Genomic DNA, 14,706 nt, shown 5'->3' with positions numbered 1-14,706 from the left:
AGAGGTGCCTCAACTCCCTCTTCATCAGGAAAGGGATGCAAAATCAAAGCACTTTCAAGAGGATTAGTACAGAAAATCTACAATAAAGTTCACTCTGGCATCATGCCTAGCGAGGGAGGCATTCGGCAGAAAAGTGCACCTGCTACTAGCATGCAATAGGCGACCCCTAATCGGTCTATGCTGTCCAGACTAAGCAGGCACAGAACAGATCATATCAAATGACACAACATGCATCGACTCACCACATTTCACATAAAGGAGGCTTACATGTTTAAACATGTGATGGTGAGATCACCACCCAGAAGAAATAACCATGTTAACAACTGCAGCCCTACAAATTAAATCGTACATTTACATCAAAAGGTACAGCCAAGGAATACATTTTGGAACTACATTTTGGGACTAAACAGTTTAATAAAGCTTCAAGAATAGAAATGGGTTTTTCTGTTATACATCTTTCAAAGGAATGTCAAAGATGTGCATGCTGTACTCCGAATACATCTGATGTAAAACTTATGTTATTAGTACATCCACACTACACCCCTGTGGCCTTCTTGAACGCATCTCTTTACACTTATCTGTGGCAGTGCGTGCAAAACCACCACCATTTAATCTAGTCCTTTGGTGCTGTCAATGGCAGGGGTCCAGCGAACAAGCTAGTTACTGTTTTTTTTATCTGAAAATACTTACAAAGTTATTTGCTTAAAACAATGTCTATACTAGCTAATGCAACACTGACATGTACATAATAGAGTAGAAGGCCTCGCACAATTATAACAGCATTAGGGGGTTCCGTCCACCCCCTTTTCTCTGAAAAGCACCCACTAGTTAAGAATCTGGATAAATTAATGACTAACTGGAGTCACTGAACGCAACAGTAATGCAGATACAATCCAGCCTTTGAAGTGTATTTCTAGGAAGAAAAATAGATGTAAGGCTTGGTTCACTGTTAATCCTAAATCCCTTTCTACATGTCCAATGATAAATGAACTCAGAAAAGAAAACAATAACTTACGTCAATGGATCATTTGGGTTCTTCTGCTGGAGTTTTTTCCCCAGTCCGAAACCAAAAAAGCACACTGCAAACATGGGGGTTACTCCAATGATAGGTGCTGCCATACCTTTATATAAACCCCGTACTCCCTGCAGAACAGAGGCAAATAAAACAGAAAAAGAAACAATATAAGAGGAAAATCTGTGGAAGTCCAACACTGCAGTTCCTTAAAGACAATGGACAGCAGATAACCAGAGCTAGATTATGATGGGGCCTGCTGGAGGGTCTGCCAAGCAACCACCCATGTTGGACTCCATCTTGATCTTCTGGCTTACTGAATTTGAGATACTGCCTCCGCTAACAATCATCAGCAGAAATCTCAGGCATTCTTGACCACTTCCAGGAAAACGGACATATATAAACTAAGTCTACCCCTACGTGCAAAAAAGAAATACATATATATTTTTAAAACACTATTCTTGTACTCTGGTTTCCTGGGAGGTTTCCGGACTCCATTCTTCTTTCCACATGCACACTTGTCTCTGCCGGTTTTCGCAGAATGGATCTAGAGATCCGAATCATGGTCAATGGATGGAAGTTAAAACTGACTAAATTGAAGGAAACCACTGCAGAGTTAGCAGATTGTGTTTGGATTTTTTTTCTTTTTTTTTTTACAATACCCCTTTACAGATTGAAACTTCCTTGATTTGGTTACAAAACAGCTACAAAACACCAACGGAATTCTGGAATTGTGGTTTTGATCACTGGTTCAACATACAGCCAACAGTTAGGTCATAGCTCCAAACTGAAAGCCCAAAGGTATAGGAATGAGCACCTGTTTAGAAACGTTTCCCCAAATTTGCCCCAAAAGGCTTTTATGCTTACATGAGCCTTATTCTAAACTGAAGTAGAAAATGTACTTGGGTATAGGGAAAGCTATAAAAGGGAAGCTTATTTTGTTGAAAATGCTGCCGTTATATGGTGGTAATATAGTGAAGTATGGGCTAGTTATCTAAAAGTATTAAAATAATCAGCAAACAATTATTTAATGAACAAACACTAGACCCAAATATGATTGATGTGTGACAACTTGTTACTGTAGTGCAAACCTGTGAGCAAACACATGGCAGTGGTTTGAGGGTTCGCGGTTACTTTTGTACTCCATGTAATGCTAATATATAATTGATTTGCAATCCATGGTAACCTCAAATAAGGTACTGAGTCCATGTAATGATATGTGAGTTTTGACCACTAACTCCACGTTGCACTCAGCCTAGCAGCACACCGTCACATTAGTGACCATCAACTTAATTTTGCCTATTTACTTTATTTTAGCATTAGACACTGCCACGTTAAAAGCTGCAAGTAGTTTTCTACATTGTACAATGTGCACATTTTTATTCTTTGTGTACTTTCCCACCAAAGGCTTAGGCTGATAACAATGTACCAAGACAGCAGGGAACAGTCTTGTTTTGAGTTGGCACCTTGGGACTGTGGCCAAGCCCCAACGTGTTATTTTCAAAGCTGGCCTAAAGCAATCAGCATTTTTGTGAATAAATAAACTTCTGCAGGGAGAGGGAGGTCTAGAATTTTCCTATCCTTTGTTCAAAGTATAAGAGGCTGAGACCAGATGGACCAGGGACAGAGTGTGTTTGCAGATCTTAGGCAAATCCAGGACGCTGGAGTGTGTCATCCTTCCTTTGAGGATAATTGATCTTTCTCCTCGATCTATTCTGGGATCTGGCGATCTGATGCTGAATAGGAGGGAGATGAAGCAGTTATGCCCTTGCCTCATGGTGATGCATTTTTTTTAATTAATTACTTGCTTTGCATTATATAATATAGATACGTATATATGCTGTGTATATTGCATTGCTGTGTATGTTGCAGTGGATGATCATTTGTACATGTTTTCATTTCATTGCTGTGACCATTTTTAAACGTGTGCTTTCAGCATACTAATTTCATATTAGGGCCAGAATGTACATAAAGCATTTGAAGCACTGCACAATGAAGTCAGAAATACAATGTGAAACCTCCTACCTCTTTCACTAGTGTCTTCTTGAAGCAGTCGAAGGTTCCAGAGTACAGTGGAAGTTGCCCCGGCAGTGGCTTTGGTTGCGTTTGCAATCGGACCTAGAAAACAAAAAATGAAAAAACATAAGTTAATCAATCCGAATATATGTTTGATTACTGAAGATCAGCTTTAAGTTTTCCACCTAGATTTTTACAGTGATGTGGTTGACTCAATCGGATCCACAGATTTTTTTTCTGAAGTGTGTGTATTTTTTTACATTTCTGCAAATCATTACTATTTTGGGCTGAACACAGATGGACAGCAAATACATTCACTGATACAGCAAAAGGTAGAAATCTCAGTGCAGAAGGGCACACCTTGCCTTTAATGCAACCTTGCATTAGCGGCTTTCACAGACTCATGCAGAAGGCTGGCACCTACACAATTAAGTAACATGAGCCTGCACAGAAAAGAGCACGTGTATTATCAGGTATTGTGTACTTTGGTCCTTTATAACGAAAAGTGCAATGCACAAGAAGATTTGTGGATTTTCATACTCACAAGGCAACACATTGAATGCAAAGTAATTTTGAGCAAAAGCTCAGATTACTGCCTTAGTTTTTCTAAAATGTATCCTGGTAGTCTCTGAAGCTAAATGGTGAACTCTACCCATCAATGATATGCATACCAGCAGCTTCTGCTGGTGTCTTGAGTACAAGGAAACATTTGATTAAACGCATACAGGCTACAGGGGGTACAGCATTCGAGGATGCTTAGCATAATATGGAACACCGTGGAGTCAAGCAACTACCGGACACATCATTTTCTCGAAGCTCAATCTCAATTCTGGATTCTTTTCCATCATTCCTCAAATCCCAGGTGCTGTTCAAAGTAACCCCATGTTAGGAAAATGAAAGGTGTGATCCTTTCACAAACTGGAGTCAGCTAACATCTTGAAGTAGCAAAACATGAATACATTTGGTACATCAATTAAAAGTGAAACCACTTGTGAGTTGCCACGTTCTAACAGTATCTGAGAGCCCGGCTTCAAACTGACTCAACGATCCTTTTAGAAAGAAGCAAGTGGCGAAGCATTTCAAAGTAAAGAACTGCTGCTTTAAGCGAATCAGAACTAAATGGAAGGCCCAGAGAGGAGGAACAGGGCATGAATGCAAGGGCAGAGGTGAAAACAGGGAATCGGCAGAGGCAGACCTCAACAACTGGTGTTGAAACCCTTTTAGAGGAAGGAAACTCGCAAAATATGTTGCGGGTTTGGTCACTATATGCCCACCACTGCATATGGATACCTGCAGTTCATTTCCCTTTTCATGTACATTCAATGATACTCGGGAAGCTAATTACCAAGTAAAAATAATAATAATATATATATATATATATATATATATATATATATATATATATATATATATATATATATATATATATATATATGATATTTTGGTATTGCTAGATGTAGGTCAGTAAATAAGGTGCATAACAAAAAAACGTGCACAAGTTTCTCCCCCAGGAAAACAGGAAAAATAATGTGAATTAATAGTCAAATTGTCTGTATCTTTTACCTAGATCACAAGATCTAACTTTTCAAGGATGGAACTCCGCGGCCGGTTGGCAAGAGTGAAAGTCTTCATTGTTTACTGTATGAAGTTTCTTTCTCTATGTGATGTCAAGGGAGAAATTAGGTGCAAAAAACATGAACGAATGCAATGTATTTAAAGTTTATTTTCTGCTTCTGATGAAAAGATGACATTAATAATGAAAGTTGGTGTAAAATTGCATAGTGTAACTGAATTTAACAGATACATGTGTTTCGTCGGGAAACAAGAGAAAGTGTTCAATTTGACGTAACATTTTAGTTTCCTAAATATGGTGATAATATTTTGAATTTTAAGATGTCACAATAGCTGTTCAGATTATAAAAACGCTTGACTTTTTTTCTCTCTGATCCATGCTGTCGCCGATGTGTTTTTTTTCATTTGGGGATATATTTTTTTTTGTCCGTGTTCATTTGTGTTTTTGCTAAGAGGCTTTAAGTTACTGGGCATACATACGACTAAATCACTTCCATTTCCCTTCTTCCTTTATCTGCAGCAAAAAATGAAAATGCTGCCATTTAGCATCCTAATTTAAATCTGCCATGCTAATTCCAATAGAATACCACTTTCACCACCCCACAGTCAGTTGCTGGCTGGCTAACACAATTAACAAACAAAAAAAAAAACCAAAAAAAAAAACCACACAAAACAGCCACAGAGAAGAAATAAACTAGAAGGGTTCTTTACCCAAACATATCAAGACGGTTCAAACAGTCCTAGTGTAATAAGGATGTTAAGTTGGCCTGAATTATGGTCATAAATGTAATAAGGAAAGATTAATATACATATACATTTAGAATTTAAACCTTTACCAGAAATACACTTTTGCCACTAGACTAATGCTCAACTCACCCCCTAGAGGTCACCATAACAATAATATAATTTGTAAGAAACATCATCATGTAACCATATTGTTAGCCCCTAGAGCATACCCTATGAAAAAACAGGAGAAAGTAATGCAGTGTAACCATATGCATAGCCCCTAGAGGGCATTTTAGGGCTAGCTGGCCTACTACAATGATATTACAACTAAGGCCTTTAAAACAGAAGTTCCCCCAGCTGTAAAACAAAAGTTCTAGCCATGAAAAAGATTTAAAGATACCGAATGGTGGCAGCGGTTATTATTTTGGTGTACCCACCAACAGTGGGTGACCCACAAATGATGTAGACTGAAAAAGCACATTGTGGTCAATGTTTTGAAGGTGGTCCCATTGTCCTAGAATCATCATAGGCTGGGTTATGAGCAAAACACTTTTGTAAAAGTAATGCCCTGCAAAGCATTTTGGGGCAACTTTCTGTGCCACTAATATTTTAATATGTTGATATGACTGTAATGCTTAGAAACAGCCCCTAGAGGACACAATGAAAATAGCATTTGTAAGAAACATGGTCATGCAACTCTATAGTAGCCCCTAGAGGGCAATGCCACACAAAAAGGAAATGTCAATAAATAATGCAGAGTAACCATATATTTAGCCCCTAAAGAGCAAAGTGCATTACATATTTTCAGGGGTAACAGGCCTACAGAAAAGATATTATAAACAAGGCTGTTAAAACACAAGCTACTCCCAGCTGTAAAACAAACGTTTCAGCCAAGAGAATGCTTAAAAAGACACCGAATGGCGGGAGGGGTTATTTTGGGGTCCGGCACCAACCTGGTGTGGGGACCCAGAGATGACCTAAACAGAAAATGCACGTCATGTTGAATGTTTTGGTGGTGGTCCCATTGTCCTAGGACCACCACACGGTGAGTTAGAGGCAACAATGTTTTGTAAAAGTAATGTCCTGCAAATCATTATGGGGTGAATTTGCCGAGTGCAGCGAATATTGTAGTACTGGCCCTCCCACTATGCCGAGAGAGACACTTTCACTTTGAGGATTTCTGTTTTATGTAAAGCATTTACCAATTTCAAGTGGAGGATTGAGAGGAATTTGCACAATGTGTGCACTGGACATTCAGCACAACTGCCCAGGAATGCTCCCAAGGCACGTCCTTAGAATATCGCCCAAGAGGTTTTACTGACTATACTTTGTTAGTCACTTTCCACAAAAGTGCAGAAAAGCCACTGCGGAGGCAATAAGAGAGCAACAGAGGCTGGGATGTCATTAAATCTGTATGGCACATTTGATCCAGCACTGCAGTGGGACCTTCAGGGTTGCTGCATTACATGACGGGATTCACCTCAGGGGAGACTTCAGAACCCTCTTCTGCACTTCTAACCGATATTTGGGAGCGGAGTGTCAACTGGTCCTCTGAGTTTTGTGCTATGCCCCATTCTGCTTATCTCTTAACTGTCTATGTAAGAAGGTGTGCAGAAGACGCATTTTAAAGGCTTGCTATGGTGTATGGAGGATGCAGTTCTTTCAAGTATTTTCAGGTATAAACCAGCACCCCTTAACGGCCACGGTGCTTGAGATTTTTTTTATCTTCATCAATCTTGTACCTTATTATTCTCAGTACGCTTTTTATAAATTTCAAAAGACAAGGTATTTCCCCAGTATGTAGAGACGTCTCTCGTAGCTGAGGCTTCTTAAGGTAATTAAGAATTTACTTTGCCCCATTAACAGGCCTGCCTCTTCTGTAGACGGCAACATGGGCATAATGAAAATGTGTTGGCCAGACATGCAGTAAGTTTGAAGAGCTTTGTGACAGTTGCCATCACGTCTCCCTTTAAAAACTAGATTGCAAGATCCTTGCAGTGTTTCTTCTGGTCCACAGAAGGCTTTTGACCATTACTGTTTACCAAGTTAATCTGTGCGTGGTTGAGACTTAAACCAGCTACAGTCTTGAGTGGAATAAGAAGGTGCGGCCCCTCTCAGTCTGCCACTTATTTTTCCTTCTGCATGGAAGGAGTTATTATGGACCTGTGGCGCAAGTACATAACTGTATGGTATTTCTATATACATCAGCATAGCCAAAGACCGTGGCGGCCCGTCCTTTAGGGTGGAGGGGCCACACCCCCCCACCTTTTGCCCCCCATGAAGAGGGTCTGTCAGGCTGAACAAAGGCCAGCCTGACAGACACTCTTCATTTTCAGCTCAGACAGCCAGGAGTGAGCCATGTGCGATTTGCGCAGACTCCAGGCTGCCTGAGCTGAACTTTGCTGGGCTGAGGAGGTCACAGCTCCTATGGGCGTGACCTCCTCGGCTCAGCAAAGGTGCCTCGAGGCCCTCCCCTGGGTGACGAGGAAAGCGTCACCTATTGACACTCGCCCTGGGCGCTTCAGGTTTAAGCCCTGAAGCACCCAGGGAGAGTGTCAATCAGTGACACCTCGTCACAGAGTGGGGTGGGGTCAGCAGTCTCACTGACCCGATCCCACTCTGTGACAAGGCTGGGACTGCTGCCTTCCCTCACTGGCTGACCTAGGGTCAGCCAATGAGGGAAGGCAGCAATCCCAACCCTCATGGGACCCAGAGGCTGAAGGTAAGTGTGTGTGTGATGTTTTAAATTGAATGTTTGGTGCACGCGTGCATGCATGTTTGAATGGCATGAGTGTTGTTAATGGATGTGCGTGCATGTCTGTGTGTGAAAGAATAAGTGTGGGCTTCCCGCCCGCCCCCCTCCCTCCCTCCCTCCTAAAGCTGCCGGCCGCCACTGGCCAAAGAGCAAAAGAGTGCTGCATGCGGTCAAAGACAATCAGTCAACGAATAACAAAAGAGAAGCTGGGTTGTGGATGATAAATGCATTGTTATGTAGTGTTCTTTCAAGATTAATTTTCAGCTCTTTTGCAAAACGGAGCAGCATCTGGGTGGTTATGATGTGTAGAGGGATGTTTGAGATCCTGGGTGCATAGATGGAAAAGGCCTGTTATTTTTTTCCTTTTTTACACTTCTTATTCTGAAGTTTGATGGGGTATGAGGGGTGCAGGTTTGCTGAGAACAACCAGAGACTGAGCTTGTATGCAAATTAAACAGGGTTGTGGCATTGTAAATGATACAGCTGGATTTGAAGATGATACGGGCTGACAAAGGGAGTTCCATCAAGATGGGAGCTATGTGATCATTTTCTTCAGGCTCTGGATGAGATGTGCTGAAGTGCAGGGGATGACCATATATATGGATTGGTGATGTGGAGTCTGAGAATCCGTGAAGTATGGCATTACTGCCATCCAGATAAGAAAGGACAAGGATTTAAACAGCAGATCTGAAGTCACTTTGTGGAAGAAACCTCCTGACGTTCTTTAGAAGAGAGAGCTGGTACCATTTTAGATTAATCGTGCTGAAATGAGCCAGTTCTAACAGGTGGAGCTTAATATATTTCCACGCCCTACCATCTCTACTTCAAACTTCTACTCCAAGTAAGCAACTGCCAACCAGTGTTTCTTTGTCTTGCACACACTCTCCTGGCACATTCCCTTACTCTCTCAATGGAAACTAGGTCATTCCAACAGCGCTGTTTGGAAGATATGCAAGAGGAAAGACAATGTGAGCTGGGCAGGCTGTTTTAAGGACTAAACTTGAGGATATTTCCAGGTCAGTTGGACTTTTTCGTGCAAGCTTTATACCTAACTTCACCTACTCAAAAGAAGTGGTTTTGAAATTTGGATAGAATTTTGATGAACATGACATCACCAGTACTCATCTCCTGCTTTGAGCAGTATGAGACTTATTTATTCTCACAGAGCATTTACCCAGTTCTGAAGGCCCCCTTTAAAGCAAGGTATGAGAGGGTGCAAGCAAGAACTCCTCCTCAGATACCAAGAAACAGGGGGCACAAAGTCTGGGAGGGGAAGAGGTGGACATGACTGGAAACCAAACCAGTGGATTCTGCAATGCATAGCATCCATACCAGCAAGACAGAGCCTCTGTGAGAGGAGCTGGAAAGTAATAATGAAAGCAACAACCGAGAAGGATCTACCACTCGAACTTCTTTTAAAATGGTCAATACTGTAAGCTTCTGTAACGACGAAGGTCATCCGGTTACCTTTGCATAGTCTGCAACAGGTCTTTACTCTGAATTAGGTGTTATGTTACCCAGTGTATATATTCAGCATACTCGTACCTTTGTTCTGGCTTTCCAGCACTGCGGGCTTTCTGGAAGGTGGGCTTTCTCCTGGATGTAGCTTCTTCTGCAGAGTGGAGTAAATCTGGTGAAATGTATTATAATGTTCTCCCAGAGACTGGCAGAGTTTGAAAGGCCTCTTAGTTTTTCTCTTGAGACTTTCCTTCTGCAACAATACATGAAGTCCACTGATTCAAAGGACTGTTATCTTAGACAAAACTCTCCCCTGCGCTTTGGCTTAAAAACCCATTGTCAGTAAACATTTAGAACATATAAGTGACTGTAGTCCACCATGCATACCAAAGCCAGACTCCTACAGATTCATTGCTCCCAACAGCATGAGCTGAGTGCAGAAGAAAACCAATGATAAGCTCTCTCACATGAAGAAAAGTCAGAGAAAGGGAAGCATTCAATTGGGAAGTCACAACACTGGGGCCATGAAACAGTCTATGCGGGTCAGCAAAATAATATGGCACGGTAAAACATACCCAAAAGGGCCACTAGGCTGAATCCGGGGTGTGAGTGACAGATACGGGAAGCACACCTGAGCCCAATATATACTACCTGTGTCAGATCTGGCCCACTACAAAACACTGGTTATGGAAGAAGACGAATGACTTGTATAATTATCTTCAGTTCAGCACTCGCTCTAACTCACCTGGCTGGCTCAGTCAGCCCCATACCCTCACGACTATGTTGCAAACCTGTGCCCATCATTCTATAATATGATAGGAGCTTAGACACATTACCAGGATGGCACTAGATGCTGTATGAACAGCAACAACAGAGCTCCCTTGCTCTCAACACGCGCTGTAGGGCAAGAAGGTCAGAGTTCAGTCTGCACAAAGGACACTGAGTCATGGATGAAAGAGGCGTAACAAACCAGTTGTTACGAAATCGAAGTGAAATGAAGTCACACTGGCCCGGGAAGGATGAGTCAAGGCCGAGCAGAAATAGGTGAAACATGAACATTAATTGTAAGGCAGCCCTTGCAGACGGAATGAAAACGGAGTCAGTGCAGCAACACAAACCAGAGTGCCAGCACCTCCAGCTCTGCTGGACACAGACCACACTGACTATCCGTAAAGAGCATCCTTGTCCCCATGTATACCAGTCTTTGAGGCGATTTACTGACTGCTACCTCCTCCTGTGCACCCACCACCTATTAGATGCGGTGATCGAATTATAACAGACCTCACAGACCTGGAGTGGGTGGGGGGCAATCTGGCTCCTGGCCCATGAATAAACACTGGCAAAGTCAAAAGGTTTGGCTACTGTCCTCGGCATTCACAGACACAACATACTAGCACACAGTCCAGCATACAAAGGCACCAATGTAAATAGGACAAAAGACACATTCGTGAATACAAGCACAGCCTGCAAACATCAGTATTCATACAACCACCCATGTAAACAAAGGCACACAAAAATATATACCACATGGCAAAAATGAACAGTGGAGCAGACTGACCAGTGGATAAAAACAGTGCTAGGGAGATGTAGGTCTAATCATCTCCTCTGCAGTGGAAATCAGATTTGGCATGGAGAAAAGAGTTGAGTGGAAATACCCATTCAATAATTTGTCTTTTCTTTGAGCTCTGGCAGTTATTCGTACTAGCGGCGAAGGGGGTTAATCCCCGGCTGCGGTGTCTATTAATTTGCTTTACTGTAGGTTAGGACACCCAGTATGTGACAAACTGTCACAGCTTGTGAGATGGCCCTTGTGCAACAGGCCTCAGTGTGGGGGGGGTGGGGAGAGAGAACTGGAAGAGACCGAACCTGGCTAGGAGCTTCAGACAAGATTATACACCCTGAACAGTCAACGTTACTTAAAAAGGCAAGGTGGTTGATGCTAACGTTGCACATCTGACACAACACAGTTGAAAGTCTTGTAGTAATAGAATGCAGGTACTGAAACAGTGCAATCCCGGTTGAAAAACCCAACCACCAACGGGTTTTATAGGTACACAAGACCACAGGTGGACCAAACACAGTATGGAACCATCTACGGTATGTGCTGTAGATACAAGATGCAAAGGAGAAAGCAAAACCAGGGCACTCAATGAAGCAAAAAGTAGTCCATAGAAGTCCAAATTTCCAATGAAGATTTATTCTTTTGTAAGCAAAGCGTAATGTACTGGTTCAAGAAGTAAATAAATCCGTAAATGAAAACAACAGAAAACAGCCAACACGTGTTTCGTCCTATTGGACTTTTTCAAGGCTCAGAAAACATAGTAGAGGTAAGGTGCTGATCATAGATATTATTGCCTTTGGGGTGGCATATCGTATTACCCAGATTATGAGAACCACCGTAGGGGGGTTAAAATATGTCGTCAAAAAACAGCGAGGGTTCAAATGCCCCTGTATGTGATGTCCGTCTTAAATAAAAGTACGGGAAATCCTAGATTGTAGAGTTTATCACAGCGTATGGTAACGCTCGTCATGCGTTCAAAAACCCCCCCGGGGGTTTTTTTGACGACATATTTTAACCCCCCTACGGCGGTTCTCATAATCTGGGTAATACGATATGCCACCCCAAAGGCAATAATATCTATGATCAGCACCTTACCTCTATTATGTTTTCTGAGCCTTGAAAAAGTCCAATAGGACGAAACACGTGTTGGCTGTTTTCTGTTGTTTTCATATACGGATTTATTTACTTCTTGAACCAGTACATTACGCTTTGCTTACAAAAGAATAAATCTTCATTGGAAATTTGGACTTCTATGGACTACTTTTTGCTTCATTGAGTGCCCTGGTTTTGCTTTCTCCTTTGCAAGATTATACACCCTAATCAAACTAGAGAACGCAGTTAATCCCATATCTAAAAACAGACCAAGCCACTCCTCTAATACGCTGGCTCTAGGCCAATGTGAAACAATGGGCAATATTAACCTCCACCACCTATCAATCCCCATCACAATCACTCACAAAAATTTCATAAACGACAGACAATCACCAAACGCGGCACATAGTACACCGAGAACCCTAGGAACCTACTACATCAGAGAATACCCACACCACACAAAATACAGATGGGTTTGGACTGTATATTGGTGACCCCTTACAGAACATATCAGAAAGGAAAAGCCTACACTCGTTCCACATCATGACGTGTCCATGGACATCTCCACATGGAGCAACCGACTCCATGAACAACCAAAGCAAAGCCCTGAACAAGGGAGCTAAAAGGCCTAATAACTGGTGGGTTGAGTGCCATATAAACAAGTATTAGTAATGCCAATAGGTCTCACCTATACAACAGCTACTGGCTGCCAATTTACTTTAGCCATGTTGTACACCAGTATGGCTACTGTCCAGCACGGCCGAAAGTTGGCGGGGTAGAGGTGAGTGGCATGGAGAGGAGTAGGGTATCAGAGAGTGGCGAAGAGAGGATTAGGCTGGCGGAGTTGCGTTCAGTCTAGTATGCATGGTGTGGTAGCGCACTGCCTTTAAAACCACACAGTTTCAACCGAAATGACCATTAAGGTTGCACATACAGTTTCACTGATAAATTATATAGTGCACAAACGATTCTACGTGAAAAGGGCATCACTGTGCTAATATCTTTGATCGTATTTCAATTTTGTTTCCACCACACGTCAGACTTTTGCAGTCAGTGCTTCATTTGTGCCTTCCTGTTCTGATATACTTCACAGTACACTTAAAGATATTTAAATGTTATTGTGTAGGAAATAAAGCTTTCTTTCCCAGTACCCAGCAAACTTGCCAGATAACTCATCTCACTTTAAAAATCAGAGAATGAAAAGTAAACATCAAGGTACATGGAAGAGGGGGCCTGATGTCTCGGTCTTTGAACGCACAGCAAATGTGCAAAGATCAGGACAAGAATTAAAGGCTTGTCTACAGAAAGGGAGTACTGGTGGAAAGCATCTCATGCTTCCTAGGTGCGTCCTCCTGCCCACACCTACCTCCAGCCTCAGCAGGCACCGAGAACCTGCCTCTGGGTACCGGCATTGCAGGTGCCACCTGCAACCAAGCGCCTAGAAGCCAAATCTAGGGTTAGGACTTAGGAGCTGGGGAACCAGGGTCGAATCTGACTCTGGGCAATTCACTCAATCTCCCGTGCCCACAAAAAACATGAATGCGACTTGTGTAACGTAACTGGTGCTCACGTAAAGCGCTTCGGGCCGAGTTGGCGCTACATAAGACTGAAGGAAATGGAAGAAGAAAAAAAAAAGAGCCCTTCCTGCCGGAGCCTCACCTTGATGGTGTCCAGCGGGTGCCCCACGAACACCAGGCACACTCCCCCGAAGCCCCCGGCGAAGAAGTTCTTCACCGGGCTGATGGGCTGCGGCTGCTTGGCCATGGTCTCGCGCTGCGGGGCCGGCGGCGCGCGGGGCAGGCTGGGTGTGCGCGAGACGCTGTCCTCCGCTGCCGGTGCAACCGCCTCCGTGTCCTCGCGCTGCGCCCGCCCGGCTGGACCTTCAACCGTCTGCTGTCAGGAGGCCACGCCTCCCTTGCGCGCGACCTCTCACCCACTACTGCGCGCGCCTCCCGATCCTCTCGCAGTTCTGCGCAGGTGACCCAAGAAGCACGGCTAGGTAACGCCGTGTCCCGTCTGGTGGACATTCTGAAACCAGGCCAGCGCTACCTCACAACCAATGACTTCATTCATAATGCACGGTGGCGCTTCGCCTGTCCCCAAGATGGCACCTTCCTGAGCTCGGCGTGGGTCAGGGAGTCTTTAGAAAGAACTAGAGAGCTAACCTTACTCCTCGTGTACCTATGAGGCGCCGTGCGTCTGGGTACACCTGCTTAGAGTGCTTGAAACACTTTCCTGAGCTGATCCGAGGGTGCCGCCATTTTGGAAGGGCGAAAAGTTGATGTAGCTCACTCCAAAGTCCTCTATGTTCTTTGCTATCGCATGCTATATTACTTTATATGCTTTGAAATCAATTGAGAACTAGCCTTGAAATATTACATTATTTTGACCTGCGTTCAACTTCTATTTGTTACTTTCAGCTTAGGTGGAAATTACTGAAATTTAATGATTTTTCTAATATATTTTTTTTTAATTTGGCTCTAACGTATCACCCAGTTCATGTAAAATACTGTT

General features: G+C 43.0%; 1 protein-coding gene across 1 annotated transcript in view; it reads right to left on the bottom strand.

The window, feature by feature from the left end:
• SLC25A20 (solute carrier family 25 member 20) overlaps positions 1 to 14,105 on the bottom strand; it is a 61,152-nt gene extending 47,047 nt beyond the window's left edge. Inside the window, exons 1-3 of the mRNA XM_069206210.1 lie at positions 13,852 to 14,105; positions 3,038 to 3,130; positions 1,016 to 1,143 (exon numbers count right to left, since the gene is read on the bottom strand). Of these exons, the coding sequence (XP_069062311.1) occupies positions 1,016 to 1,143; positions 3,038 to 3,130; positions 13,852 to 13,956 (326 nt within the window). The 5' untranslated portion in view covers positions 13,957 to 14,105. The remainder of the gene's footprint in view (positions 1 to 1,015; positions 1,144 to 3,037; positions 3,131 to 13,851) is intronic.
• Positions 14,106 to 14,706: the final 601 nt, after the last annotated feature.

This window comes from Pleurodeles waltl, chromosome 9 (assembly GCF_031143425.1).
Source record: "Pleurodeles waltl isolate 20211129_DDA chromosome 9, aPleWal1.hap1.20221129, whole genome shotgun sequence".
NCBI lineage: Eukaryota > Metazoa > Chordata > Amphibia > Caudata > Salamandridae > Pleurodeles > Pleurodeles waltl.
This window is presented reverse-complemented; position numbering and strand designations above follow the sequence as displayed.